This window comes from Pristiophorus japonicus, chromosome 4, assembly GCF_044704955.1.
Source record: "Pristiophorus japonicus isolate sPriJap1 chromosome 4, sPriJap1.hap1, whole genome shotgun sequence".
NCBI classification, from domain to species: Eukaryota; Metazoa; Chordata; class Chondrichthyes; family Pristiophoridae; genus Pristiophorus; species Pristiophorus japonicus.
Window position 1 is genome coordinate 273,614,129 of NC_091980.1, and position 25,787 is coordinate 273,639,915.

At 43.6% G+C, this 25,787-nt stretch overlaps 1 protein-coding gene across 1 annotated transcript in view; it reads left to right on the forward strand.

The window, feature by feature from the left end:
• The window catches only part of slc24a4b (solute carrier family 24 member 4b), a 372,991-nt gene that overhangs the window by 310,077 nt on the left and 37,127 nt on the right, over positions 1-25,787 (forward strand). The window contains exons 10-12 of the mRNA XM_070877549.1: positions 3,868-4,013; positions 12,180-12,332; positions 19,101-19,267. Coding sequence (XP_070733650.1) covers positions 3,868-4,013; positions 12,180-12,332; positions 19,101-19,267 — 466 coding nt within the window. The remainder of the gene's footprint in view (positions 1-3,867; positions 4,014-12,179; positions 12,333-19,100; positions 19,268-25,787) is intronic.

The window sequence follows — 25,787 nt, forward strand, 5'->3', positions numbered from 1 at the left end:
TTGGAGAAGTCCAGAACCAGGGGTCACAGTCTAAGGATAAGGGGTAAGCCATTTAGGACCGAGATGAGGAGAAACTTCTTCACCCAGAGAGTGGTGAACCTGTGGAATTCTCTACCACAGAAAGTTGTTGAGGCCAATTCACTAAATATATTCAAAAATGATTTAAATGTAGTCCTTACTACTAGGGGGATCAAGGGGTATGGCGAGAAAGCAAGAATGGGGTTCTGAAGTTGCATGTTCAGCCATGAACTCATTGAATGGTGGTGCAGGCTCAAAAGGCCGAATGGCCTACTCCTGCACCTATTTTCTATGTTTCTATGTTTCTTTGTTTCTTAATGTTCCTGCATGAGCTCACTGCTGTCAGTGTTTATTTTTTATAGTAGTAGTAGTATTAGGCAATCCCTAGTATCTATGTCTCTGTTCAGTCACGTGGCTGCATACTGGGTCCCATTGTATGGTTAGGTTCACCTCGTTCATGAGAGGATTGTAGAGCTTTAAAAACAAGCAAAAAGAAAGGATTTTCTGTTTACACTACTGGCAATGCAATGGGAAATAGATTATTAGTCTTACAAAAACTCAGGTTGTATGAAGGAGAAATGTGTTAGGCTTTTGAATTCCACTCACATTCTGCTTAGCCTAACCCTTTATCATTGACTGTAAACGAATCCCTTATCAACAAACACTTGACCTATTATTGCCGAGCTGGGGTGTCCTAGACTTTTATGCATGTCGGCAGCATCAATAGCTTACTATCTCTGACACTGGTCTACTTTGTCCTTTAAATAGAAATAGATATAGAAATAGGAATAATTGAAATACACAATGATTTCTCTTTTGTTCAAGGAAGTTTCAATACTTTTTATTTATTCAGAGAGAAAGTGACTATGTGAACCAGCATGGGTACATGCCTGAACATTATGTCAGGATATTCTTATTTTAAAATCTAGTTGCGAAGGTGATTTTAATCCTACCCCGCCCAGCAGAAACTAAGGAACTGGACAGTTAAAATCGCCCAGGTCACTTACCCACCCTACAACGGCTGGGAGTTGATCACTGGGCAAGCGGCAAGGACACCTGCCTAAAGCTGATGGGGTCCTTCTAAACATATGCATGTCAGGCCACGATGATGTCATCGGGAGCCAACTGCAATTTTTATTGGAGGCCTGAGCAGGAAGCAGCAGTGAGCTTCCCAGAAGGCTAACCCAGCGTAGGGTCGGGAGAGGCCCAAAAATGTAAGCTTTCATTTTTCTTTCTTCACCTTCGTTGTGGGAACAGAAGGAGCAGGAGTGCCTCTCCAGGCCTCACAAGGAAAACATGGGCCTCCACTGCCACAATCTTTGCCCCCCCCTCCCTACCAGTCACAGGTCCCCCACTGAATGGCCGACAGCCGATCTTGCCTCATACCTGGTGTCAGCGGGCAGTCACTGGGCCACACTTGTCTCCCATCTCCTGCTGACTTCCCACCCGGAATGGCTTGGGAGTGAAAATATTGCAGGCTTCTTTTCTGTTGCAGCAGGAGAATAGCACCCGCTATCACCAGGGGTGCAGTTCAACTCCATTCCTGCCTCAATGTGGCAAGGAAAACTGCCGGAGGACAGCAGGGTTCTCCTTTGAATATATATTGGGCTCTGGTGACATGACTGGGGCCGACTGCTATTTTTACCCGAAGACTAAGTGGTGTCTTTCTCGCCTGGTCAAAGTTGCTGGAAGTTCGATCGAGGGCCAGAAGAGGCCCAGTAAGTTAGGTTTTAAAAATGTATTTGAAGTTTCCTTGTGGGCCAAGAGGAGCAGGAGAGCCCCTCAAGGAAACTCTGGTCCTCACCTGCCCCGGGTGTCCCCTCCACCAACCACATTTACCCTGCTGAGCCCCTCCGATCAATTTTCCTTATGCTGTGTACTGTACCTGTGCGCCCCAAGCAATGGTCTACGATCTGCCCAATTGCAACGTCTGGGCAGCCACTTGAATCTGACTTCCCGGCTGTTTTGGTCAGGAAGTCGGCACGCTAATGAGACCTGGCCGTAAAAATCAGCCGAGCCTCCCTGCTACCGGTCCTGGACACGCTGGCCACTCGCTAGGCCGCGTACTCACCGTTAAAAATCGACTCCCAAAACTCGCCCTACGAAACATGGCCTGCAGATAAAACTAGGCCTTTAATCTTTTTATCTTAGATATCTTAGATATCTTAATTTTTCGAGGAGGTAAGCAGGAGGGTCGATGAGGGTAGTATGTATGATGTAGTGTATATGGATTTTAGCAAAGCTTTTGAGAAGGTCCCACATGGCAGACTGGTCATGAAAGTAATAGCCCATGGGATCCAGGGCAAAGTTGGATCCAAAATTGGCTCAGAGGCAGGAAGCAAAGGGTAATGGTTGATGGGTGTTTTTGTGACTGGAAGGCTGTATCCAGTGGGGTTCCGCAGGGCTCAGTGCTGGGCCCCTTGCTTTTTGTGGTATACATCAATGACTTGGACTTCATTGTTGGGGGTATGATTAAGAAGTTTGCAGATGACATTAAAATAGGCTGTGTGCTTGATAATGAAGAAGAAAGCTGTGGTTTTCAGGAAGATATCAATGTACTGGTCAGGTGGGCAGAACAGTGGCAAATGGAATTCAATCTGGATAAGTGTGAGGTAATGCATTTGAGGAGGTCTAACAAGGCAAGGGAACACACATTAAATGGTAGGACACTGGGAAGTGTAGAGGGACAAAGGGACCTTGGAGTGCAGGTCCACAGATCCCTGAAGGTAGCAGGCCAGGTAGATAAGGTGGTTAAGAAGGCATATGGAATACTTGCCTTTATTAGTCGAGGCATGGAATACAAGAACAAGGAAGTTATGCTTGAATTTTATAAAACATTGGTTAGGCTGCAGCTGGAGTACTGCGTGCAGTTCTGATCACCACATTACAGGAAAGATGTGATTGTACTGGAAAGGGTGCAGAGGAGATTTATGAGAATGTTGCCTGGACTGGAGAATTTTGGCTATGAGGAAAGATTGGAGATGTTGGGTCTATTTTCTTTGGAACAGTAAGGCTGAGGGGAGACCCGATTGAGGTGAATAAAATTATGAGAGGCCTGCATAGAGTGGATAGGAAGGACCTATTTCCCTTGGCAGAGGGGTCAACAACCAGGGGACATAGACTTAAAGTAATTACGGGGAGGTTTAGAGGAGATATGAGGGGAAATATCTTCACCCAGAGGATGGTGGAGGTCTGGAACTCACTGCCTGAAAGGGTGGTAAAGGCAGAAACCCTCGCCACATTTAAAAAAATACTTGGATGGGCACTTAAAGTGCCGTAACCTACAGGGCTACGGACCTAGAGCTGGAAAGTGGGATTAGGCTGGGTAGCTCTTGGTTGGCCGGTGCCGACACAATGGGCCGAAATGGCCTCCTTCCGTGCTGTAAATTTCTAGGATTCTATAATGATCCCTGATACCTGGGATCATTTGCATTTCTTTCACTGCATCCTCTGAAGAACAGCCATTATGGTCATTACAGTACTCGCAAGTTATGCTGTGGGGGGGCGAAAGATTCTTTACCTCAGCACATGGACTTCATACTCGCCTCCTTCCAGTTTAAACAAGGAGAGGCATTGATGGCATTGTGAGCTGAAGATCCTGTCGTCCTTCCCTGGAATGTCCTTGACAGAGAGAGAAATAAAAGATTTTTTAAATATAAGCTTGAAATGCATATTGGCAGTCTAAGTATTACTTGCATGTTGAGGAGTTTATCCTGGAGGTAATTTATCATCATCAATTATGTATGCATGAATATATACCGGGTGTATGTATATAAATAATTCTACTTGCAAATGAGAATAACTGCAAAAATGATGAGATGTGCTGTTTCATTTAATTTTTACTCTCAGGTTCAATACCAAGATGCAGAACTATTTTGTGAGCAAACTGACGAAGAATGTAGCGAATGGCAATGTGATCGGCAATGAAATGGACGATGGTAATGTTGATTATCCCAATATTTGTGATGACCCATTACTCCCATTGTTACCTCAAGGTAAGGCTAACCAGACAGAGAAAGTCCAGTAAAATCTTTTAAACATTCATTTAACATAAAATTCTTCGGCATGACTTTTTTAATTGAAATATTTCTATATTTTAGATGTCTAATTATTCTGTGGCTTCTCCAACCATTTTAGGGGCCTTTGTCAGATGATCTTCATTTTTATTGTAAAGCATTTTAATGACAAAGTGAATTTTCTTTTGAATGTTAATTTTTGATATTAAAAACTCATTGGAATAGAACAAGGGGCCATTCAGTTAATTATAAAGAATTGTTTGGGTGGCAGTGGCAATGAACAGTTGAATCAAATGATTCACGTTTAATGATTTTTGTAATACAGCTAGGATCAGTAGCATTCCTAGGAGTGATTCTGTTGAGATGCTAAAGGCTGTAAAGATGCTGTTTTTTCTTTCTGAAGATGTCCTTCGCTGTCTGTCTGCTGGGAGGTGGCACCGGTCTCAAAGTGATTCCGCCTTTTTCATCAGCACCTTCCCATTCTTCTACTGACAGCACGATCTGTTCGCGCACACTGCGGTCACCCAGCTTGAATCTTGGAGAGGTCTTTACGTCTTGCCCACCTTGTGTCTCCTAATACACAGGACGTGCCGCAAAATGTTCCACAGGTGATGCCTAGAAATGGGCAGTTTCTTCCCCCTACCCTCGCAAAGAATGTCGTTCCAATAAATTAAAATTCATTTTTGCTTTTCCTGTTTGTACTGTGCTCGCTTTATAACAAAAGCAAAAGCACTGTTTGCAAATCCACCAAAAAAGAACCCTGTCCAAAAGGTGCACTATCATCTGAATGGTTGTTTTGCAAGACAGCTTAGCAAGGGGCCGAAATTAAGCTCCCCGATCAGGCCCGTTACCGCCAGATTGTGGCTAGGCGGCAGAATCAAATGTCCGCCGCCAGCCAAATTCAGCGGCGGAGGTGGGGGGCGGGGTTCTGACGGTCCCCACTTCCGCCCCACTGCTGCCGAGCGGCCGTGAGTGTGTCACCAGTGCGCGCATCACCTGCACCCCCCACCACCCGCGAAATCTAGCCATAAAGATCTTACTGCTTTTTCTGTCGGTGCATCTTTGATTCCCCCTATGAGCCTTGACCTTGCAGCGGCCATTAAAGGCAAGGGCCCAATGCCACAGCTGCCATTTTATTATTTTTGCCGGCCGACTTCCATGTCGGCCGGACTATTTTTCCCCCTGGTTCGGCCGGGCCGCCAACAGGCAGCCTGGCACCTCCTTTTGGGTGCCGGGCCATTGGCCCAGCTGAAACCCCCCCCCTGATGGCCCAGTGGCCAATCCTAAATAATCGCCGATTCTCTCTCCTTTAAAGGAGGGGAGATACATAGAAACATCGAAAATAGGTGCAGGAGTAGGCCATTCGGCCCTTCTAGCCTGCAACGCCATTCAATGAGTTCATGGCTGAACATGCAACTTCAGTACCCCATTCCTGCTTTCTCGCCATACCCCTTGATCCCCCTAGTAGTAAGGACTTCATCTAACTCCCTCCTGAATACATCTAGTGAATTGGCCTCAACAACTCTCCGTGGCAGAGAATCCCATAGGCCCACCACTCCCTGGGTAAAGAAGCCTCTCCTCATCTCGGTCCCAAATGGCCCATGCCCCATCCTTAGACTGTGACCCCCGGCTCTGGACCTCCCCAACATTAATAAGAACATAAGAACATAAGAATTAGGAACAGGAGTAGGCCATCTAGCCCCTCGAGCCTGCTCCGCCACCCAACAAGATCATCGCTGATCTGGCCGTGGACTCAGTTCCACTTACCCAACCGCTCCCCATAACCATTAATTCCCTTATTGGTTAAAAATCTATCTATCTGTGATTTGAATATATTCAAATATACATGGTGATACTGCCGTGCAATGACGTCACCACCGCTCCGTTGCTGAGTGACAGTGGCAGGGAGTCCATCCCACCTCCACTCCCACCCCTCACCAGCACTTACCGCCGCACTCCCCCCCCCCCCCCTCCCCACCCACCCCCATTATGGCCGACTTTCTGGCCGATTAAAAATAAATTACAAAGAGTTGAATATCGATCGAGTCGACCTCATCATACCCGGCAGTGAAAACATTTAAAAAACAGTAAGTGTGTCAGGTTTCCCTCGGGCCTAAATTTCGGCCCCCAAGTCATTACAGATATGGTCATTGATTCGATGATCTCATCACACCCTGGCGCAAGGAAAGTTAATATAAATAAATAGTGAGGAGCCTGTTCGGAAGCTGCCTGGCCGGCCCCTTCGATAGAAGATATAATCGGACTCCAGTGCACGCCTGTCCCTGAACACAAACATTTTTTGAAAGGACTCTTTTCAAATAACTCCAAATATTATCAGATAATTTACCAGAGGACTAACTCACAAAAAGTCTGATTTAAATCAAGTGCCATTCTTAAACTCTCCACTTACAATTGGAACTCCATTAGATGACTTTCAAATGATGAATAACAAAGGCACTGTACTCCTTAAAGTGCTTATCCTAAATATGTAACAAGTGCAATTTGAGCACAATGCAGTGTTATAAATTATTCACCAATCTTCCATAGTTAAACATTGTTCACTCTCACCTGTGGTTCATATGCTCACTTTCCTGAACACCAATTAATATCTTTCAACTGTTCTCCATCTACCTCACTTACTGTCATCAGAATTCTGTCTGTTTAGCCTTACTGTGGTTCCTATTGCTTGAAATCTTTTATAATAACCTTCTTTATACTGTTTCATGCATACTGTCTCTTGAATGATTAACACCTGCATCCCTTAGTTATTAATAATAACAGGTAACTATAAGCTCTCTTAATTCATTAAAAATGGCCCAATCTGATAATATGGCTTCTCTAATCGTGACAGTAGCAATATATAAAAGGTTTAAGTTATTCATATATTTTGCTGCAGTCTCTCCTGAGAGTTTACACTGAGTTACCTACAAAATCAAAAGAGTACTTTAGAGCAATTAGATGACACACGAGTTTATGAAGAATTTTTAGAGTTTTGGTAACAAGCTTATCCACCATTTTTATTTTATTAATGAACTTTACAGGAATGAAACAGTAACTCGTGCAGATGTCAAGGGGGTCAATTGTCACAGACAAACAAATTACAAAACTATGTTGGAAAGCAGAAAAATATTTAACAATTAACAATCAAGCTACAAATTCAGTTTCTTTTTAATCATGCACTTAGAATTGCAGCTTTGTAATGTTACTAAATTATATTTAGGGAGGTTCTAAAGGCAGCAGAGAATGATGCTGAAAAATTCCGAGCCTTATTGTGCTTCTAGGTTAAAAGGGGGCATCGTAGTGCCTGGAAAGTGAAAGTATGTGCACACAAGCTGCATGGGAACTCTGGCAGCATAGAAACATAGAAACATAGAAAATAGGTGCAGGAGTAGGCCATTCAGCCCTTCTAGCCTGCACTGCCATTTAATGAGTTCATGGCTGAACATGCAACTTCAGTACCCCCTTCCTGCTTTCTTGCCATACCCCTTGATCCCCCGAGTAGTAAGGACTTCATCTAACTCCCTTTTGAATATATTTAGTGAATTGGCCTCATCTACTTTCTGTGGTAGAGAATTCCACAGGTTCACCACTCTTTGGGTGAAGAAGTTTCTCCTCATCTCGGGCCTAAATGGCTTACCCCTTATCCTTAGACTGTGACCCCTGGTTCTGGACTTCCCCAACATTGGGAACATTCTTCCTGCATCTAACCTGTCTAAACCCGTCACAATTTTAAACGTTTCTATGAGGTCCCCTCTCATTCTTCTGAACTCCAGTGAATACAAGCCCAGTTGATCCAGTCTTTCTTGATAGGTCAGTCCCACCATCCCGGGAATCAGTCTGGTGAATCTTCGCTGCACTCCCTCAATAGCAAGAATGTCATTCCTCAAGTTAGGAGACCAAAACTGTACACAATACTCCAGGTGTGGCCTCACCAAGGCCCTGTACAACTGTAGCAACACCTCCCTGCCCCTGTACTCAAATCCCCTCGCTATGAAGGCCAACATGCCATTTGCTTTCTTAACCGCCTGCTGTACCTGCATGCCAACCTTCAATGACTGATGTACCATGACACCCAGGTCTCGTTGCACCTCCCCTTTTCCTAATCTGTCACCATTCAGATAATAGTCTGTCTCTCTGTTTTTACCACCAAAGTGGATAACCTCACATTTATCCACATTATACTTCATCTGCCATGCATTTGCCCACTCACCTAACCTATCCAAGTCACTCTGCAGCCTCATAGCATCCTCCTCGCAGCTCACACTGCCACCCAACTTAGTGTCATCCGCAAATTTGGAGATACTACATTTAATCCCCTCGTCTAAATCATTAATGTACAATGTAAACAGCTGGGGCTCCAGCACAGAACCTTGCGGTACCCCACTAGTCACTGCCTGCCATTCTGAAAAGTACCCATTTACTCCTACTCTTTGCTTCCTGTCTGACAACCAGTTCTCAATCCACGTCAGCACACTACCCCCAATCCCATGTGCTTTAACTTTGCACATTAATCTCTTGTGTGGGACCTTGTCGAAAGCCTTCTGAAAGTCCAAATATACCACATCAACTGGTTCTCCCTTATCCACTTTACTGGAAACATCCTCAAAAAATTCCAGAAGGTTTGTCAAGCATGATTTCCCTTTCACAAATCCATGCTGACTTGGACCTATCATGTCACCATTTTCCAAATGCACTGCTATGACAGCCTTAATAATTGATTCCATCATTTTACCCACTACTGAGGTCAGGCTGACCGGTCATTAATTCCCTGTTTTCTCTCTCCCTCCTTTTTTAAAAAGTGGTGTTACATTGGCTACCCTCCACTCGATAGGAACTGATCCAGAGTCAATGGAATGTTGGAAAATGACTGTCAATGCATCCACTATTTCCAAGGCCACCTCCTTAAGTACTCTGGGATGCAGTCCATCAGGCCCTGGGGATTTATCGGCCTTCAATCCCATCAATTTCCCCAACACAATTTCCCGACTAATAAAGATTTCCCTCAGTTCCTCCTCCTTACTCGACCCTCTGACCCCTTTTATATCCGGAAGGTTGTTGGTGTCCTCCTTAGTGAATACCGAACCAAAGTACTTGTTCAATTGGTCTGCCATTTCTTTGTTCCCAGTTATGACTTCCCCTGATTCTGATTGCAGGGGACCTATGTTTGTCTTTACTAACCTTTTTCTCTTTACATACCTATAGAAACTTTTGCAATCCGCCTTAATGTTCCCTGCAAGCTTCTTCTCGTACTCCATTTTCCCTGCCCTAATCAAACCCTTTGTCCTCCTCTGCTGAGTTCTAAATTTCTCCCAGTCCCCGGGTTCACTGCTATTTCTGGCCAATTTGTATGCCACCTCCTTGGCTTTAATACTATCCCTGATTTCCCTTGATAGCCACGGTTGAGCCACCTTCCCTTTTTTATTTTTACGCCAGACAGGAATGTACAATTGTTGTAGTTCATCCATGCGGTCTCTAAATATCTGCCATTGCCCATCCACAGTCAACCCCTTAAGTATCATTCGCCAATCTACCCTAACCAATTCACGCCTCATACCTTCAAAGTTAGCCTTCTTTAAGTTCTGGACCATGGTCTCTGAATTAACTGTTTCATTCTCCATCTTAATGCAGAATTCCACCATATTATGGTCACTCTTCCCCAAGGGGCCTCGCACAATGAGATTGCTAATTAATCCTCTCTCATTACACAGCACCCAGTCTAAGATGGCCTCCCCCCTAGTTGGTTCCTCGACATATTGGTCTAGAAAACCATCCCTTATGCACTCCAGGAAATCCTCCTCCACCGTATTGCTTCCAGTTTGGCTAGCCCAATCTATGTGCATGTTAAAGTCACCCATTATAACTGCTGCATCTTTATTGCATGCACCCCTAATTTCCTGTTTGATACCCTCCCCAACATCACTACTACTGTTTGGAGGTCTGTACACAACTCCCACTAACGTTTTTTGCCCTTTGGTGTTCTGCAGCTCTACCCATATAGATTCCACATCATCCAAGCTAATGTCCTTCCTAACTATTGCATTAATCTCCTCTTTAACCAGCAATGCTACCCCACCTTCTTTTCCTTTTATTCTATCCTTCCTGAATGTTGAATACCCCTGGATGTTGAGTTCCCAGCCCTGATCATCCTGGAGCCACGTCTCCGTAATCCCAATCACATCATATTTGTTCACATCTATTTGCACAATTAATTCATCCACCTCATTGCGGATACTCCTTGCATTAAGACACAAAGCCTTCAGGCTTGTTTTTTTAACACCCTTTGTCCTTTTAGAATTTTGCTGTACAGTGGCCCTTTTTGTTCTTTGCCTTGGGTTTCTCTGCCCTCCACTTTTCCTCATCTCCTTTCTGTCTTTTGCTTTTGCCTCCTTTTTGTCTCCCTCTGTCTCCCTGCATTGGTTCCCATCCCCCTGTTCACAGACTCAGGGATCAAACACTAGGCTTCACCGATATTCAAACTCGCCGACCCTATTTGGGCAGGTTCCTGTGGTTCTTAGAAGCATAGAAACATAGAAAACAGGTGCAGGAGTAGTCCATTCGGCCCTTCAAACCTGCACCACCATTCAATAAGATCGTGGTTGATCATTCACCTCAGTACCCCTTTCCTGCTTTCTCTCCATACCCCTTGATCCCTTTAATCATAAGGGCCATATCTAACTCCCTTTTGAATATATCCAACGAATTGGCCTCAACAACTCTCTGCGGTAGAGAATTCCACAATTCAACAACTCTCTGAGTGAAAAAGTTTCTCCTCATCTCGATCCTAAATGGCTTACACCTTACACTTAGACTGTGACCCCTGGTTCTGGACTTCCCCAACATCGGGAACATTCTTCCTGCATCTAACCTGTCCAGTCCCATCAGAATTTTATGTGTTTCTATGAGATCTCCTCTCAAATTTCTAAACTCCAGTGAATACAGGCCCAGTTGATCCAGTCTCTCCTCATATGTAAGTCCTGTCACCCCGGGAATCAGTCTGGTAAACCTTCGCTGCACTCCCTCAATAGCAAGAATGTCCTTCCTCAGATTAGGAGACTAAAACTGTACACAATATTCCAGGTGAGGCCTCATCAAGGCCCTGTACAACTGCAGTAAGACCTCCCTGCTCCTGTACTCAAATCCCCTAGCTATGAAGGCCAACATGCCATTTGCCTTCTTCATCACCTGCTGTACCTGCATGCCAACTTTCAATCCCTGATGTACCATGACACCCAGGTCTCGTTGCACCTCCCCTTTTCCTAATCTGCCACCATTCAGATAATATTCTGATATAATATTGGCCAAGTGGCTGATGTTCCATCTGAAGAGATGATGATGTCACTGCGGGAAAGCGACCTGACTGTCCTCACAGGTGCCTCTGTTGGCCAGCATCGAGCATTACTAGAACACAGCCCTTGGAGAAAACCATAGCTCCCGCTCTCCGAACTGAAGGAATTCAGCATGGAGACAGGGAAAATGACAAAGTTGATAAACTGTAACTACAACATGTAACTAATATATATTCCTTTACCATTTCACCCGTTCCCCTTTTCTCTGATGCTCTTGTGAAGGCATTGATTCATGCAACTGCACAAAGCATAAGGGACTCTCTAGTCCCCCATCAAAATGGCCATCATCATGTGTGAGCCTGGCTAGCGAATATAGCAGTGAATGTGAGGGCCATAAAATTGAGCCCAATCCTTTACCTAATGTACATCCATATGGATTTTTTTTAAGAGGGACAGTAATTTTCTGCCTGGTTGATTGTTTCTCCTCCATAGCTCAGGGATATTGATAACAATTGCAGCATCCATACTGTATAACTCTTTGCAGCACAGACCAGAGATTGAATCTGGAGCATTCCTGGTCTCTGTGGTTCAGTAACATACTTTGGCATATGTTTGTCTCCCGAGATATTCGATTTAAACAATGTTTTGATACAGGGACATCTGTCAATGTTAGATGTGATTGCGGAGTAGGTATATTTTAAGCATACATTTCCCTTGACTAGAAAGCTTTCTAATCCTAATTATATTCTACATTAAAATAATAAAATCCTGAAATACAACCTCATTGGACATGAGCATTATATGCTGGGCTCTGAACCTTCAGAGATTTACTTTCAATGTGTTTATGTGCAATGATTAGTTCAGTCTGCCAATGGTGTGGACAAGGAAGTCTGTGCAGCCGAGAAATGCGACAATATCGAGAATGGAAATGTTCCTCTGGATAAAAATGCAAAAGAAGACTGCAACGAGGATGAAAATGAACCCGAGCTCACATCACCATTTTCTCCACCAGGTGAGGAGTAATGCAACATCCTCTATGCAACAGAAATGTATTCCATTTATATATGATATAGTCAGGTTAAAGGCACAAAGATATCGATATTTAGTTAGAAATATGATTAACTAAAGTGCTATTGCATGATAACCCAACATTTTGCAATGTCTGCTCTGCCTGGTAGTAAATATTTTGCGCAGCCAGTGAAGACATAAAATGGCTGAATTTCTGTGGAATGTCTCCTAATTGTTCACCGTAACTTTGGCAGACAATCCTTGGAAAGTCCAAAGCAATGATGTAAATGGTGTTTAGGTAATTTCTCCAGGGTTTCCGTGGATTTTCCTCCAATGTTATGACGGACGATCGGGAAAAGCCCTGCGGAAATTAATGGCAAAACTGTTTAAACCGTAACTTCTTCCACAAATTAACCACAAGGTGCAAAGCTCCTGCCAAGTAAAAGATGCGTCAATGTGGTGAGATGTAATCTACCTCCACAAGTGAGGCTGAATACAACTTTAGTTATGGTCGCAAGGCCACAAGATAATTACAGGTGGGGTCAACCATTGGGCCTTTCTTAGTTCCTCCATCGAGAAAAACTCTACATTCCTTCCATTGCTGAATCTACTTGTTTCTTAAATGATTCCACTACTCCATCTGGAAGTCCATTCTATGTATTATGGACATACAGAAATGAAGGGCAGGAAAAGCCTTCCCGCACTCATGATGGCTATTCTACATTGCCGGATAGCAGTCTTGAATTTACCTTTTACATGTTCGAACTTGTGCACCCGTGTCCTACTCTTGCAATTTAATTTAGGATAATATTCCAAATTTACCTTTCCCTTAACTTTAGCTATCTTGTATATCTCGATAAGATCATTTATCAGGTGCGTCACACACAAATGGGCTGGATTTTGGTCTGGGCCCACTTTCGGCACTGTGCAACCAGCGCATGCCCGAACAGACAGGTCTGAGGGTCAATGGAAATTGGACCTCGGGTCACATCAGCAAACTAGGCCTGAGCTGCCGCCGCTGGTCACACCTCCACGGGCTGCTCACCTGAGCGAAGACATCAATGTCAGGCCACCTGCCACGCAGGCTGTGGCACTCAGGTAAGTCCCGGGAGGGAGATTGGAGCAGGCTTTGGGGGGGGGGGGGGTTTGGCAGGGGTCCAAATATGACCCCTGTGGAGGTGGAGGAGTATTCCTGCTCCTCCGCGCTTCAAAAGAACAGCTTTTTCATTGAGGCCACTGAACAGTTCTGAACAGGGCAGGCCCCCAATGCCTTCCCCGCTCATTGATAACAAATTTCTTGATGGTGCCCTTCAACAGGCATTCGGTCCCTAACTTACATATTTTAGGCACGTAACGCCTGTTTTAGGAGTCCACCCGTGACGCTTCCACAAAAGGCCCGATGAATTTATCAGTGGGACCAACTCCTGCTTACATTGGGTGCAGGCAGTCCCATTGCTAAATTGGTATGCTTTATGCCCGTTTTATATCCCAAAACGGTCGCAATGTATTCCAATTTCTGCCCCAATAACTCAAAATGCTGAAACTAGGGATCATCCTCATGGCTCTTCTCTGCACTGCATCCAGCGCTTTAATGGGGCAGAAATTCCGGCCTCTCGGGTCCGTACGGAGTGTGTACGGACCCGGGAAGGCATTGCAAAAGCCGGTTTTCCGATCTGTCAAGTTGGAGCTTGACAGATTTTCCGTATCTCAGCAGTCAGGACATTTGCAAGGGCAGGATTGCAATATTTACCCATACCTTGCCCAGCAAATGTCCTGAAAACTCTTGCGCCTGATAAAAGCAAGTGCATAGCCGACTTTTACAGGCGTAAGAGTTTTAAAACACACTTAAAACATAAAAAATAAAATTAAAAAAAAAAAAATTATTTTTAAAAACCCTGCCCACTACATTAAATTTATTTTAAAGCATAATTAAAAAAAGGTTTTAAAAAAATCAGGAAAATATTTTTGTTTAATAATACATAAATAACTTTAATTTAAATTAATGTTAAATATGTGTTGTATTTTTTCTATTTTCTATTAATGTTTTGTGTATTTGGGGGGGGTTTCTCATTCATAATAATGGGAACACCAACTTACGGAGTTCCCATTATTATGAATGAGTATATACTTTACCTGATTGGCTGCTCAGAGCCATGTGACTGCAGCTCCAGCCCTGCGCACGTCCATACGTGCACGCGTTGTGACGCGCAGTCAGTGGAAGCTTCAGGACTGGGAACTCGCGCGGTAGCAGCAGCTTCAGGTAAGTGCGCTTTTTAAAGTTTTTTACCCGATCGCCCGCGAGAAGCAGCCGACCGGGATTTCTGAGCCAATATCTCCTTGTTTCTCGGCTATCAAAAGTGGGCACAGTACTCAAAGTGTGATCTGACCAGAGCACGGCCTAGTTTAATCATAACTTTCTCAAACATATATTCTACTGTTTTAGCTATGCAGTTCAACATTCTACTGGCTTTATTGATTACTGCTGTACATTGGTCGGACGTGTTAAGCATCAAGGACTGGAAATTTGGTATCGCTCGCTTTGAGTCGGTGACGGGGCTGGGGTGTTACCTTTAACACCAGGTGATGTCTACCGTCTCAAAGTGGGATATTCAGTTATATCGCCCCAAGAGGAGAGTGGAGCGCTAAGAGAATCGTCCCACACTCCTCTTCGGACGCTAACGGAGCGATAGCGCAGGAGGCCTATTCAATTTTTGACTAGCACCCTAGCACCTAAAGATGAAAAAGAAATCCTGTTGAAAAATTCAATAAACCTCATCCAGACTTCACTATACTGCAACAAATAATTATAAATTGAAAAAGTGACATTTGAGCGCTTACCTTGCACTCCGGACGGTTTCGTCCCGGGATCACCGCTGGACCAACTGCTTTCTCCTGCCGGTCTCAGCGCTCGGCACCATGGCAGACGAAAAACTGAATATTGCAAACGCAATGCTATGGGATGTTGCACACTTGGTGATGTCACCGAGGGGCGACGCTAGCGAGCGCAGTGCAAACTATCAGCGCCACCGCTGAATCTTTACTGAAGTTCGTGACAGGCACTGACAGCACGGCGCTCAGGTGAGAGCTCCCCTCTAGCTCTTAGTGTACTTAGGACTCTTAGATCTCTTTCATCCTCTGCATTAGTCACTTCAACACCATTCATGTAGCATATGTGATGCCGAATTTTCCTTGTGCCAAAATGATGTGCAGATACTTCTTCTGAAGAGGGAGGGAATAGAGAAGACCAGTCACACCAGGCTACTTTTGCATTCCTCCCAGTAACTAGGCCCTAATGTTAAGGCTCTCTCTTTAAAAGTGACCCCTGATAGCAGGCCCTTCGTTCAGCATCAGTTAATATAATTTAAATGGTAAGCTGAGGAGAAGATGGCTTGCATTTTAAACAAGTTTTAAAAATGTGATGTTGGTCATTTCCATTTGACTGTAATTTTACTCTTGAGGTTGTTCAAATGGCTAACATTATAAAAAGAGTTGAGAAATGTAGATCACTTCCGATAATAGCTTATAACTTATCTTTGTTGATACCAGAACAGTTTTAAATTGTGTCAATTATCAACTCTCAATGACTGTCAACTTCTTTGAAAAATTATTCAAATTTGCATTTCCAAAACTGAACATTAGTAATTGAAGTTGTTAACTTGGGCATCCCTACCAATCTTGAAATATGCCTCGAGTAAATCAGCAAGTCACTCTGAAACAGTTCTTTCTCTGGCTCAGATAGTGAATAAAATGTGATTGCTTTGTTTATTGAGTGTGAAAGGTGGCACTTTAATGATTTAAACTGATCCCGGCAGAACTCTCATCGGAATGCCGATCAATTGCGTCGATGTGGAGATAAACGTGCTGCTGCGGTAACCATTAGAGGTGGTTCTAGTTGTACCTTGAGACATATTAAAGTGTCGCCCACTGTCTATTGAGACAACCTCCCAATATTTTAGGTCTTCCTCATGAATGGAATGTATTCCCCTTCCCTCCACTCCACCTTCATTGGTACAGCCTTCAGCTCTCTTGGCCCCACACTATTGAATGCACTTCCTAAACTCCTCTACCTTTTTACCCATCTCCCTCCTTCAAAACCTTCTTCAAAATCTATTGCCTTGAGCATACCGCCCACCTACTCTTCTCCTTCCAGTGGTCAGCAGTCATTTCCATATTTTAATGTCTTACTATGTTAATAGTGTTATTATGAATGCCACTTGTCCTTATTTGACTCCACCAAAAAGCTCAAACATGACATTGATTTGTCACAAGCATTGTTCAATACATTATTGAAAACCTTTTTTCCAACAAAAGCTCTGATTTTTACAGTTTATCGTAATCACTGTAGAATACAATGTCCTGTGAGATATCTGACAGTAGTAATTACAATTGAGAGTGCCCTTGCTATCACCTTGAAACACTCGTAAGTTGTTTGTAATTGGACAGGCAGCTTGCCAATGCACTAATGAAAAATACGTAACCTTTGCCTTCTCAGTGTTTTTCCAGTTCATCTTATTGGCAATAGGTGGAACTGGGGCAAACCACTTAATGAGGCAGTCACTCATCTGTACTCAGTTTAATTTGTAAACAGACATTGTTCCGGGCCCTTATTTCACAAATTACCTCGGATATGCCACATGCAAATTGTAACTGTATGAAGATGTCAGACAGTCGGCTCTAAATATTAATAAATAAGAAAAGCCTCTTAATCAATTTGTTAGAGAGAATGGTGTTGTGTATAGCCATTCACTCTGAACCTCAAATTATTTTCACAATCTGCAAAGCAATGTTGCCAATGTATTACTCTGATTGAAGCAATAATCTTTTATTTTATGTACTTCCTTATATTAATGTGTTTTCTTTTCCTTTATACCCTCATTCTACATATTGTTCTCTAGAATGGGGGGACAGGAGGGCATAAAGAAAAGAAAGACTTGGATTTCTATAGCGCCTTTCACGACCACCGGACGTCTCAAAGCACTTTACAGCCAATTAAGTACTTTTGAAGTGTAGTCACTGTTGTAAAAGAGAAGGAATGATGACAAAATGGCTGCTACTCAGCCCTTACACTACTTTGTAACTGCATATAGGAGGTCAACAAAATCAGATTCTGTCACTTTTGTCTCTTTCTCCGTGGCAAACAATAATTTGTGATAATAAATAGAAACATGCCACACTTCCTTTGCAAATTTACATAAAGCTTCTATCTGAGATGTGATACCTATGTTACCTTTAACCGACTCGCTATCAATGAAAACATACATTCATAGCAGGAAAAAGGAGTTCTGCAGCTATTGAACCTAATGAGTAATATAGAGGATGGATGAAGCTTGAATGAACTCAGTAGCATTTCTATCAGAATGATCTGCATACAGCAAGAGATAGCCAGTTTTACTGTGCTACAATGTTTTTGCAGTAAAAGTTATACTTTCTCATCTCTTCACATTCAGAATTCAAATATTCATCTAATCTGTTGAGGAAAACATGGTACTGTCAAGCAAGTTACACATCGAATTTCATGGCTCTATGAGGTGCTATTAATGTGAGCAAAGTCTTATGGTTCACACATAAAACAGAAATATAGGGCCCAAATTTGGCCAGGAATTGCTCTGTTTTTTTTGGAGCAACTTGATTTTTCTGGAGTATCTTAAAAATCCCCATTCTGCACATTTAATTTGCGCCAGTGTAAGTGAGTTAGTTAGGATTTTTTTTGGTTTTGTTTTTTTTTTCAAAAGGGGGCGTTACCAGCCACCTACGCCTGTTTTGGCCATTTAAGCCAGTTTGGACAGCTAATAGTTGCTCCAAACTAACTTAGGCCAATGTATGTGGCCACTTTTGGCCGCACAGAAAACCCTTGCGGAGAGTTAAGAAATCAGCGCAGGTAAGTAGATTCTAAAGCAACAAGCACTAAACAAAGCACAAAAATAAGTATTCAATAACAAATAAAAAATACAAGGAAGCTGAGAGGACCTGCACCTAGCACCAAGACTTACAAAGCACTAAACAAAGCACAAAAAGTAATATGCAAATAATTGACAAATAAAAAATAGAAGGAACCCTGCACCTAAAGCACCAAGACCAAAGTAATAATCAATCAATCAATCAATCAATGACAAATAAAAAATAGAATTCCTACCAAAACATGGTCCGTGGAGGCAGCGGGCCGTCGATGAGGGAGCCCATTCAGCCAGGGATAGGGGCGGCGTGCTTCAGCCCCTCCCACACAGCCTGCAGCACACGCTCACAGATTCTGGAGGCGAGGAGCTACTGCGCATGCGCACACACTCTGGTGCACATGTGCAGAGGTCCCGGCACTGTTTTCAGCACCGGGACCTGGCTCCGCCCCTGAATCCAGTTGCCACGCTACTCCACCATCGAGGAGAGGCTGGGGAGCGGCCAAACTCAGCCCGAAGATTTTTGGCACCCTTGGAGTTCTACAAAAGCGACGCACCTCTGGTGAGTGCGCCAGAAATCAGTACTGGCCAAATTTGGGCCCATAATCTCACCATAAAATCGGAGTATTTAAGTTGACAGTGTCAGTCACCTTTTCCCAGGGCCTCTAAAACTGTCTGTGATTGAAATGCTCAATAAATGGACTGGCGACTGAGAAGCAGTAATTAGAAACAGTTGCTAGTCTGTACTGCAAGAGGTCACAAATATATAATTTTTAATTGCAAGGTAGCCTCTATTTCTTCACTGTGTAAAATCTAATACACCGAGTGCATGCATCTTCCTTCACATTTCTCATAGAATCGTATCTACATTTTATCTACAGGGGGATGCTTGAATAAGATGAAGTGGCTGAGTTCATGGCCAGTACTGCTCCTACTATTCTTCACTGTCCCTAACTGTGCCAAACCTCGCTGGGAGAATTTCTTCATGCTAAGCTTTTTCATGTCCACTCTGTGGATTGCAGTATTTTCTTATTTAATGGTGTGGATGGTAAGTAAGAAACAAACAAAATAACATCATACTATTTCGAACATATTGTGCTTTCTTGAGTTAATAGAGCTTATTACATGATGATATTTGCGATGGCTGCTAAGATTCCAGATGTTGGAAGTGTACTGAAAAAAAAGGATATATGTAGTTCAGAATGGTGCAGATGTATTGCTGAAAACAATTCAAATAACCTTCAGCTTGAGCTAACTGATTGTTATCAGTCTCCTGCACTTCTGACCTCGTAGACATACATTCCCTTTTGTACTGTCTCTGCCCTGTCATTGGTGTTCTTCATCAATCTGTGCCAGTATCAGATTCAAAACAGGAAAACGATCAGTGCACAACATCAAAAGGTAGATTTTGCGAATTTGCACTCCCGTCACGCTAAGCGAGCTTGAAATTGTCAGATCTACCCTCAACTGTTAGCTACAAAACATGGAATGGTTGATATAATACAGGAAGGTTGGAGGTGAAATTGGTCTTGGAAGATAGCATAAAGTGGGCGAATTGGCAGGCTGTTTAACACCCCACCTGATTTTATTTGCCGTGCCCTGTTTTGTGCTACAGGTGCAATGTCCTGAATCTGGAATGCCGAAAACTGGAATTGTCCAAAATCCGATGGAGTTGTCCGGAATTATTGTCCGAAAACTGGACATTTTGAGGCAAAACCCACAATCCGGCACGGATTCAGTCGAGGATTCCGGATTTCAGACAAGAAAATCAAGTCTGAAATCGGGAATCCTCGACTGAATCCGTGCCGGATTTTGGGTTTTGCCGGATTTCAGACCGCACTGCTCAAAACCCGACACGGATTCGGTTGAAGATTCCGGATTTCAGACTATTAATTTTTTTTTGCCTGAAATCCGAAAAAAAACAAAAACCGGAACGGATTCGGTACCGAGAATTCTGAATTTGGGACATTGTACCTACTGTCCCAGGACCAATTTCAACTCTGATGTTTGCGTATTTTTAGTGCAGGAATGTCTAACACAGTAATTCAAAATTCACCAGGTAAAATGTGCTGAAATGGCTTACCTTTTTGATGTGTGACACTGGCTTTAAAAGCTTGTTGAGATGAAACTTAACTGTGATTTTTAATTAACTGGGAGGAAGCCAAAGTTCTCAGCCATATTTGTAGGACAAATGAGCTGAGACTCCCACGGGGTCAGGGCTTGATGTCATGAACATCCACTTTGCCTCACTTACACTAGTGGAGCCGCATCTAGAGTACTGTATACAGTTCTGGTCACCACCAGAGAATTTTAGTTATGGTTAAGTTTGGATAAGCTGGAGTTGTTTTCTTTGGAGCAGAGGAGGCTGAAGGGAGACTTAATTGAGGTGTATAAAATTCTGAGGGGTCCAGATAGAGTGGATAGGAAGGACCCATTTCCCTTAGCAGAGAGGCCAATAACCAGGGGTCATAGATTTAAAGTAATTGTTAGAAGGATTAGAGGGGAGTTGAGAAGTTTTTTCACCCAGAGGTTGGTGAGGGTATTGAACTCACTGCCTAAAAGGGTGGTAGAGGTAGAAACCATCATCGCATTTAAAAAGTACTTGGATATGCTGTAACTTACAGAGCTACAGACCAAGAGCTGGAAAGTAGGATTAGGCTGGGTAGCTCTTTTTCGGCCGGCACAGACATGATGGGCTGAATGGCCTTCTTCTGTGCAGTAGATCTCTATGATTCTATGGAGCCAACTGGAGGATTATCAAGCCCCAACTAGAAAATAGGAGGACATTTTTGTGGAGAAGACTGAAAGGACAGTCAAAGAGAAAGATTTTTAAGAGGCTTTTGAAGATAGCAAGGGTAGTAGCAATGGTAATGGATTGGAGATAGAAGTCAAGAGGGCAGAGGCATAGTAACTGAGGAATTATCCTCCAATAGTGGAGCAGAGGGAACGGAGAGCCAGCAGTAAGCCAGTGCCAGAAGAATGGAGGGTGCACAGTATGTATAGGTGAAATAGGGTGAAGCAAGAGCATGCAAGCATTGAAGACAAAGATTAAGGTCTTGAAACTGATTGTATAAGAGAAAAGCTAACTTGGGTTTATGTTGGAGTAATTCCATGTTCCTGTTTGGTCTTTAACTGTTCTTAGCATGCACCATTTTCATACTTACCTAAATTTGACCTTACAAGTTTCCTCCCATTCATTTGATCCGTGTCACCAAAGTACTGTTATAAAGCCTCCCTAAGCTAGGTCAGTGATTGTGTACTAAAAAATGGTTGTAACATTGAATTAAATACACTTGATGGTACATAGTGTGCTAAAATATTCTTCACAATGGGCATTTTGCATAATTTCTACTAAAAATATAGAGCTAGAACCTCCACTTTTTTTGGCTGCTTAATGCCCACTTAATGCCTATTTTACTGCTGAAATGATGTATAATGCCCAGATATTGCCCATTCTGGCACAAAATGGAAACTGTCCAGCTTTTTTAGGAGACTTATCACCGAGCGTTATTTTCCCAATGGACTTAACACCGAGAAAAAATATCACCGCCCACCCACTTTTTGGGGGTGGGAATCAGCAGAATGGGCGAATTCAATGCCCATGATATCGCCCAGCATTACTTTCCAAACAGAATTAATGCCGAGATTCAATATTAACGCCCAGTGATTGTTTTTGTCGCAAAGAGCATATTTACCCAAACTAGCGGCCATGGAGATCGCCCATCTTCAATTTCACCACGTCGCACACATATTGCCCACAATATCACTCGCTCAAAAAACTGCCCACAAAAGGTGGAACTAACCGGAACAAATGGCAGCGGTGTGGCTGGCATTTGTTAAATCCCACTCTTACGTGAGGAGCTGATATCGGAAAGATTTGACTGAAAGAGCGCTGATGTGAGTGACAATGCTGACACACTGCTGTGTGTGTGCAGCTCAGACATCAATGGTGCCCATAACCTTGGTGCCAGTTAAAGTTTACGTTGATTGATGTTAAGTTGTATTTAACCTTTTCATGGTAAGGAATCACCAGTGACACAACAAGGTTATGTTCAATAACAAAAGTTTAAAACCAACATTGGTCTGAAATCATAATTATCACAGCTAATAACACCCAACCCCTGCCCACACCCCGCTTTTTCTGCCATTGACATCAATCACATGTTCAACATGTCCAGCAACACAGTCCGGCAAAGCAGGAGCGTGGTCCCCAGCCCCCATACATTGCAACAAATTGCATACACCCAGATGGAGATATAACACAGCCATCACCTGCGCACATGCACCTCACTTTCCTTCCCCCCTCTCCTTCTCCCTACCTCTACCCCTTCCCCTCCTCGCTTCACGGCGCCTGGCTGAGGAGCTCCGCAGGGGGTGCCTCATTGGGGGGGATGAAGGCAGATGCGTTGGTTACATGGGTATGGGAGTGGGGGATGCCGAGGGGGCAACATTCTCTTATGCCAGATGCAGGATCTTGGTCTTTGCTTTCATCTGTCGTTCGCAGTGGTGGTGCGGAATCTAGGGGTGGAGTGCCGCGCTCTGGGACCACTGGGAAGGCTGTGCAGCAGTGTTCCTGGCTATCGCATCCAGGGACTCTGCTATGCACGGAATGTACTCGGTCATGGTGGCCAGGTGTCGGAATATGCCCCCCAAAGCTTCGATGAGCTGGTCACCAATGTCCACAGTCATCCGCTGTCATGTCGCAGAACAGACCTGCCACGTCCATGAGGCCTCCGTGGGGTCGGCACCATCCTGGGGACAAATGGGGTGCCCAGTGGTGAGTTGATTGGGGCCAGTACCTCCAGAGTGGAGGTGGGAATGACCGGAGGACCACTAGATGGCCTTGGGGTGGAATGGGTTCCGGAGTGTGGCGATGCAGGTTCTTCAAAGTCCGCGCTCTCAACCATCGAGAACAGACCCAGCGGGTTGATGGGCGACAATCGGAGCTCCTCAGCACCAGATGTCGTAGGATCATCTGCTAACTCCAGCCCCACGCCCCCACTTTCTGGCCTCTGTGGTCCTGCCTGGGGCCGCGCTGCTGGCTGAGCTGCAAAACACAAATGAGGTTGTTTGAGGAGAAAGGGGTGCTAGGGTGACAAGGTGAGTCCAGCGCTACACACAGCATATGCACGACAAAAGCACCACCACTCTCAAAATCATCGCAGACATCACATTTCATCACCATCAATACATTGTGCATTGCAATGATTTTCTTTCGGCCAGCATTATTTCTATGACACTTTTAGAAATCATCTATCATATATGATTGGTTGGATATGAGTTGGTGTGGTATCTATTGACTTTACATCATGCAATGGTGTAAGCTTTACTCACGTGGCATCACTTGAGGGTCTGCAGACGTGTCCGGGGGTGCTTCCGCACGAGTTCGCCTCTGCATGGACCTCATCGTCGATAGCTTCTTCTGCAAAAGCTGACAGGACGACATGGCATGAGATCATTGCATGATATCATTGCTAGGTACTGTCACAGAGACTGATACAACACATAACCAACAGATATAATCATGATTATTATGATCATTATCATTCTTTAACTAAAGACGTACACCGTGACTGCAGGCTTTGAGTAAAACATTCCTGGTAAAAGTGCAAGACCTCACATCTGCTGATAGTCACTCATGACTGTTACAAATCAAATTATATAAATACATAAGTACATGTAAATCAATGTAATACTTACTCTTGCGGATCCCACAAGGTCGTTCCATGGTTTGGAACCATGGTTGCCCTCACGTACCTCGTTGGTCGCTGACGAGACCACCTCTGCTATCTCGGTCCATATCCTCTGGTAGGCCTTTGGGGTAGGCTTCCCACGCCCTCCCTGTGTCAAATCACCCCAGTGTAAGTCAATCTCCTGCAGGAAAGAGGCATTTGCCTCATCCGCTCTTTTGCGGCCGCCAATGTACTTCTCTCCCACCTCACTGCTCTCTCCAGCATCAGTCTCCACAGCGTGCTGTGATGCCTCCTCCTCTCTCTCCATTATAGGGCAAATTTGGTCAAATATGTGGCTGCTAACAGCTACTTTTCGATGGCCTACTTGCTGTGAAGCTCTAAAGTCCCCCTCCTTCCTCCCAAAGCAGCCACACCACACCCAGCCACGACTTCAGTCCCTCTGAGCTCCCTCTCTCTCTGTCTCCTCTTCTACGCATGTCATGGTGACCCTTGACCCCCAGAATTGCAGGAATCGAGCATTGCCATGCCGTTACTAAGGATAGCCACACGTTATGGCAGAAGGTCAAAAAAATTTAACGCTACTGCATTTGATATCTCTCACGGTAACGCCCATTTTCAAAAATGTAAACTAGGTGTTTTGAGAAAAGGCGAGAAGCCGGCGATCTGAAAATCCTTTTTTGCTGCCCACGCCGGAAATACCACCCATTTTTGGGCGATAAGCTCAAAAATGGAGGTTCTAACCCATAAAAACAATATTATCATTCATGTATGCAAAATTAGATTTTAACATATTAATTAAATCTGAAATTTTGTTTTCAAAAGGCTGTTATCATAAAATAAATCTAATAAATAAAATATTGAACATTTTGGGTTAAATATGTGTCGGTAACAAGGTGTTTTTGTGAAACATTTTGCCTGTAATTTGTATATGGATTTTTATTGCTGCTGCTTCAAAAATTAAGTACATAATCATGAGCGGTCTGGACAGAGTAGGTCACGAGAAACTGTTCCCATTGGTGGAAGGGTCGAGAACCAGATTTAAGGTGATTGGCAGAAGAACCAAAGGTGACATGAGGAGAAACATTTTTATGCAGCTAGTGGTTAGGATCTGGAATGCACTGTCTGAGAGGGTGGTGGCAGATTCAACTGTGATGTTCAAAAGGGGATTGGATCAGTACCTGAAGGAAAAAAAATTGCAGGGCTACGGGGAAAGGGTGGGGAAGTGGGACAAGTTAGTGCCTGCATGGACTCGACGGGCTGAATGGCCTCCTCCAGTGCTGTAACCATTTCTATGATTATACATTTCTTTAATAAATTCACAGACTCCACAAACAGAATCTGTTTGACTTCCTTCCTCTTAAGGAACAACACAATATCATCAACTAAAAAAATTGCCCGATATTAGTCTAACCAGTGCCGAAGCACTGGGAATTTTCACTCGATTTGAAACTTTTGATGTGTGGCCAATTTCCGAAAATTAGATTAAGCAAAAGCATTCTGTTGAATAATTGAAACGCCGGGCAGTGTAGTGCACTTGAGGGCTGTCTCTGAATAGTATGGCAATAAAAATTCTGAGCTTGTGATATTTCTGACATATTACAGAAGTGGAATGAAAGGGCTAATTCTGTTCTCTTAGTGTTGCTTGATACCCAGTAATAATATCATTTGTGTCATCATTCGTTCAGTTCTATTCAGTTGGTATTAAGAAGTGCATACACATTATTTAGATCATACTTGTTTTTTTAACTTATCTTCTTTGAGATTTTCTCATTAATAAAAAAAACACGTGTGTTGCTGGATTTTTTTTTATAAGAAGCAGTTTTGGCAAGGCAATTTAAAAGCACATTTGGGCCAATGATGTGACAGAAAATGTGA